This window comes from Lutra lutra, chromosome 9 (assembly GCF_902655055.1).
Source record: "Lutra lutra chromosome 9, mLutLut1.2, whole genome shotgun sequence".
NCBI lineage: Eukaryota > Metazoa > Chordata > Mammalia > Carnivora > Mustelidae > Lutra > Lutra lutra.
In genome coordinates this window covers 67,132,410-67,138,409 of record NC_062286.1, presented here as the reverse complement: position 1 = coordinate 67,138,409, position 6,000 = coordinate 67,132,410, and the positions used below count along the sequence as shown (strand labels likewise).

At 37.0% G+C, this 6,000-nt stretch overlaps 1 protein-coding gene across 6 annotated transcripts in view; it reads right to left on the bottom strand.

The window, feature by feature from the left end:
• Positions 1 to 275: 275 nt before the first annotated feature.
• MTIF2 (mitochondrial translational initiation factor 2) overlaps positions 276 to 6,000 on the bottom strand; it is a 22,947-nt gene continuing 17,222 nt past the window's right edge. For all 6 annotated transcript variants that reach the window (XM_047745093.1, XM_047745098.1, XM_047745097.1 and 3 more), the window contains 4 exons: positions 5,106 to 5,246; positions 2,690 to 2,854; positions 1,149 to 1,289; positions 276 to 565 (listed from right to left, as the gene is read on the bottom strand). In XM_047745093.1, the coding sequence (XP_047601049.1) occupies positions 393 to 565; positions 1,149 to 1,289; positions 2,690 to 2,854; positions 5,106 to 5,246 (620 nt within the window). In that variant the 3' untranslated portion in view covers positions 276 to 392. The remainder of the gene's footprint in view (positions 566 to 1,148; positions 1,290 to 2,689; positions 2,855 to 5,105; positions 5,247 to 6,000) is intronic.

Genomic DNA, 6,000 nt, shown 5'->3' with positions numbered 1-6,000 from the left:
GATACCACTCAACTAAAACATGGACTTGAAGTTTTTTATAAAGTGATTATATTCTACGGCATACCAATAATTAATTGCCTTTTACCACACCATTCTTTTCAGGATTTCTACTTGGAGTCATGCTTAAATAAGGTTTCCTATTTCTGTAGTATTTTGACAAGTTATCCATGTTAATATTTGGAGTAACTACTAGGGTATTTTTTGACCAGAAGTGGTGAATTCTTACCTTCACTAAAGCAAAACTAGTTGCTCTCTACAATAAAGCAAGACATTTGTTTATAGTTTTTAATTTATTTTTTTAAGTAATAATCGCCCAGCATACGGTTTGAACCCTGGGATTAAGAGTTACATGCTCTACCAGGCACCCCATTGTTTACACTTTTAATAAAGTTTTAAAATCCTGGATCCCAGGAAGTCTTGGCTGGAACTTGTTTTTCTTCATAACAAATAATTTCATCTCCCACTTTAAATTCTATCTTTTCTTCACTCAAACTGAGACCACAATCCATTCCAGTTTTGATGACTGAAACGTCATCTTTATGGTGTTTCAGTGAGCTTAATGAACCTTAAGAAAACAGAAAAAATCCAAGGTACACACATATTCAACAAGAAATAAATACTACTAAGTGCTATACAGCTGGTATTGAAATTAAAACACTGAAATTCTCAAGTTTTACGGTCACATTAAATGACAACTAAATACTATGGAAAATCCAAAGGAAAATGGTTTGCTGTAAACAAGACAGGGTTTGCAGTGAAAGATAACTAAATCTCCCATTTCAAAGGGACTTTGCAGAGGACTGGCATATTCAGGACTTAATGAGATAAACTCAGCAAAAGACTACAGGCAAAAGGTCAAAAGGAAGTAAGCAAATACAGTGTTGCAGAAAAGTATAGAACACAGCTAGAAAGGTAGTTTTGGGGCCAATTTTTAGAAGCTTAGAAAATTAGATTACTGATTTATTAGGATGATTATTATAGGTTACTAGAACTTGGAGGGAGCCCATCACCAAGACCAGGTTTGAGTTCCCAAGAAGGAATGGCCTGAACAAGGATATGGGAGTGAGAGATTTTCAGATGGTTATACAGAATAAGGTTTTGGTGACTGGATCTGATGTCTATTATAAACAGACTGTGATGTTGCTTACCCTTCCAAATAACATCTCCATTACGGATTAATTTAAATTTTTTTTGTTTTTCTAACTGTCCCTTTTGGACTCTGCAGCCAGCCACAGGAACTTTTTTCTTCCCTTCTGTTACAGAAAAGGTAGCTAATATAGAAGCTTCACCTTAAGAAAGAAAAGAATTTTAAGTACACAGAAAACAAAGATTCTAAGAGATACATAATTTCACATATTCTGCATGGCAAGAACTGAAGTGAGAAAAATACAAACTCATGCATAGACAGAAATCCAAGTTTTCTTTGATTCTGCCAACTTTATTTTCCTGACCACTATTAGAAACATAAACATGAGGGGTTCCTGGATGGCTTACTTAGTTAAGCCTCTGCCTTTGGCTCAGGTCATGATCCCAGGGTCCTGGGATGTAGCCCCTGCATCCCAGTGGGGAGCCTGCTTCTCCCTCGACCGCTCCCCCGCTCCTGTTCTCCCTCTCCCTCTCAGTCTTGTGCGCACAGTGGCTCTCTCAAATAAAAATCTTCAAAGAATAAAACAAAAACAAAAAAAAACCATGAAATCCCTGGGTTTTCTTGGAAAAGAACATCACAAGAATACATGTTTGCCAAAAGAATAAACAAAAGAAAGTGGAATTCATTTTCTTAGCTGAATAAAATGTATTAGAAGATTATAGTTTACTGTCTGTTCCATTAAAACCTACTTTTCAGCTGTCCCTCTATATTTTCTCAAAGATCATCTGTTGGGACACCTGGGTGGCTTGGTCAGTTGAGCATCTGCCTTCAGCTCAGGTCATGATCCCAGAGTCCTGGGATCGAGTTCCATATTGATCTCCTTGCTCAGGAGGGAGCCTGCATCTCCCTCTGCCTGGTGTTCCCCCTGCTTGTGTACTTTCTCTATGACAAATAAATCCTTAAAAAAAAAATTTTGTTTTTAGCTGACTTATTTTTATTTCCCCATTGGTAATTTATATCCACTTAAGAATACTAATTCTGTGACTCAAGCTTAATTTTTTTCACTGAGAATTATCATCATGTTTAACAGGTCAGAAAAATTCTAAAATCTCCGGACCGTAAGAACAGATAAAATGGTTCAGTAAGTCTCATAAATTTAGGTTTCCAGCTGGCCAAGGGATATGCTAGAAGAAAGTTTTTAAATACGTGATACTTAAACATAAAGTAAACTATCTTTTCATGGTGGATTTCCCTGCCAGCTTCCAGGACAAAAATCAATGGCTTCCTCCACAGCACTATATATAATCTTTATCTTCCCCATTCCAGTCTAATTTGTACTACAATTAGTTGTTGATGTCCAAATTTTAGGGCCTCTGTATCCTCAAGGCAGAAGCACAATGTCGCAGACGGCAGGTGTTTACAATACATACGTAGTTAACACTGAATAGATCCAGAGTAGTCATTTTTTTTTCTACAACACAGGATATATATTGGAACAGTGAAGATATTTCAATAGTGAACTACATTTTCCCCTAAACTTTGCTTTCAAGTGTTATTTACAGCACCTAAGATAAGAATGTTCAAAATTCAGTGAACACTCACCTATTGGATGCTCTTCCACAGTGCACGGCAATCTGCTGCTCAATTCCTCCTGCAAATCTTCAATCAGGTGGTAAATGATTTTGTGAAGTTTAATTTTTACTCCTTTTTTTGCAGCAGACTTTTGGATAACATTGCCTACATTCACATTGAAGCCATATATAACACCTGGCAAGCAGAAATACAATCAATAAAGTAGCACAAATACTGCATTAAACACTTCTTTCAAGCAGAAACAAATCTAAATATTGTTTTATTTGCAGGGCACCTGGGTGGCTCAGTCAGTGTCTGCCTTCAACTCAGGTCATAATCTCAGGGTCCTGGGATAGAGCTCTGCATCGGGCTCTCTGCTCAGCGGGAAGCCTGTTTCTCCCTCCCTCTCTGCCACTAGCACTACCCCGCCCCCACAACTTGAGCTTGTTCTCTCTCTCTCTAATAAATAAAATCTTATAAAAAATAGTTTTATTGGGGCGCCTGGGTGGCTCAGTAGGTTAAGTCGCTGCCTTCGGCTCAGGTCATGATCTCAGAGTCCTGGGATCGAGCCCCGCATCGGGCTCTCTGCTCAGCAGGGAGCCTGCTTCCTCCTCTCTCTCTGCCTGCCTCTCTGCTTGCTTGTGATCTCTCTGTCAAATAAATAAATAAAATCTTTAAAAAAAAATAGTTTTATTTCCTTCTATGTAAATTAAAAGCAAGTAGGGAACATGAGAAATTCTATAATTTTTTTCTCATGAAAACTTACTAGTTTTCAAATTAATGACAAGATTTTATAAATTATCATTTAATAAGGAAAATTATGATTTTTAAATCCATCCATTTAAGAGACAAAAGTGCCCATAGTATGCAAGGCAGTGCTAAACACAACTTTGATTTTTATACCAGAGAAATAAAAATTGATTAGGGCTGAAATACTACATTATTTTAATAACAATTGTATTACTAAATTATAATCTTATTGTCTACAAGTTTTTGCGTGTTACTCATAAGTATTAATTTGCCCAAAAGATGGTCAATAACAGTAACTTAATTGGTAAAGTTCAAGAGTTATTTTAGAAATGAGAGAATTTCCACGGAGCTGACCATTTTACCAAAGAATCGTGTATTTACGGGCACATGGGTGGCTCAGCAGGTTGAGTGTCTGATTCTTAATTTTGGCTCTAGTCATGATCTCAGGGTGGTGGGATGGAGCTCCACCCTCTGCAGGAATTCTGCTTCTTCTCCTGCCATTCCCCCTGCTCACACACACTCTTTTTCTCTCTCAAATAAATAAATCTTAAGAAAAAAAAAAAAAGGAGTATGTATTTAACTGCAAATACTCTGGAGGGAATAAAAAAGTACAACACTGTTGAGACGCCTGGTTGGCTCAGTTTGTTAAGTGTCTGCCTTTGGCTCAGGTCATGATCCCAGGGTCTTGAGATCAAGTTCCACTTAGTGCTCCTTGCTCAGTGAGGAGCCTGCTTCTCCCTCTGCCCACTCCATCTGCTTGTGCTCACTCTTTCTCTCTCTGACACATAAATAAAATCTTAAAAAAAAAAAAAAAAGGCAAAACACTCTTACCTTAAGTGAAAAAAATAATGCAAACTACTTAAGAGAAAAACACAACCAAAGTTGTGTTTGAAAATCTTATCATTAAGAATTCATTCAACATACTATCAACATTTCACAGTATAGTGTAGGCCAGTCAGTGCCTAGAAAATACTTGGAATTAACCAGCATTACTAAACATACCTTTTCAATAGTACAGGTAACATCTAATTTTAACCAAGTCCAGTCATGAAGTAGCTCCTTTCTAAGTGATTCATTACTCAATAAAATGTTGGTGCTTTGCTCAATAGACTTAAAGTGACAGTCATCAGTCACCTTTTTGTACTTTTTGTATATCTTAAGTTCAACTAATAAACAGTCCCCCCACCTTCTAGACATTTAAAGCCAAAAACAGCGCTCGCTTTGGAAGCACATACACTAAAGCTAAAAACAGCTTTGAATCTAAGAGATATGACTTTTAAAATTACCAATAAACGAAAAACAGGTAGACAAAAGTAAGATGAAGTGTTGAAGAGGCTGATTACAGTATTAAGAGCATTCAAGTCTAAATAAAGGATAACCAACCTTGGACTGGGTGGGGAACTGGGAGGGGGTAGAGGACAGTAATCTTCAAAAACCAAACCAAAACAAAACAAGAAACACTACTGAGGCTTGAAAGAGTTCCCGAAGGCTGCAGTACAGGGACAATGAGCGGAGCTACGGCTGCAATACTGCACATTCCATTCGGCTCCATGGCTAGGGCTCCACTACAGCAGGAAGGGGGAAGCTTCTAAGGGTAAATGGCAGATTGACTAGCCAAGCAACAAAAGACAGAAGCAAATGGTTCACACTGTGTTCTAGGGAACACAGTTAAACAAATAGCAAAGAGAATCCTTACCACGAAATGTTTCAGCAAGGTTAATATCATTTTCACTGACATCACCCACACCAAAATGTACTAATTCAAGTTCACACTCATGTGAAGCATCATAGGTATCCATGATGTTCACAATGGCCTCAACGGAACCATCAACATCACCTAAATGCAGCAGAAGTTTAAAGTTACTGGTGTTAAGAGGCATTAACAGACACAGAAATGACAAAAATCTATTTAAAGCCATAACAGGAATGCCATTATAATTATCTATTTAACTTTAAATAAAGTATAATGAACCAAATGTACATTTATAATAAAATCAGCAAGAAAAATGTTTATTAAAATCTCCTCCAGTGAGGGATGGGCAAAAACGGTGAAGGAGGGCAAAGGCACGAACTTCTGGTTACAAAATAAGTAAGTCATGAGATGTAACATACAGTATAACAACTATAGTTAGTAATACTATATTACATATTTGAAAGTTCCTAATAGAGATCTAGAAAAAGTTCTTATCACAAGAAAAAAAATTTTGTACTTATGTACGATGATGGATGTTAGCTAGACTAACTGTGATGGTCATTTTGCAATATATACTAATATCAAATCATTATGTTATATACCAGACACTAACATAATATTATATGTCAATTATATCTCAATTTAAAAAAAAAATCTCCTCCTGGGACACCTGGATAGCACAGTCGGTTAAACATTGGACTCTTGGCTTTGGCTCAGGTCATGGGATCAAGGACTGTGTTGGGTTCCGAGCTCAACGTGGATGGAGCCTGCTTTACTTTCTCTGCCCCTCCCCTTCTTTCTCAGTTTCGCGCTCAAATAAATATATAAATGTTTAAAAAAAAAAAAAAAACACACACTACCCCTAAATGCCAAAATAATTTTAGCTTAAATTTAACAG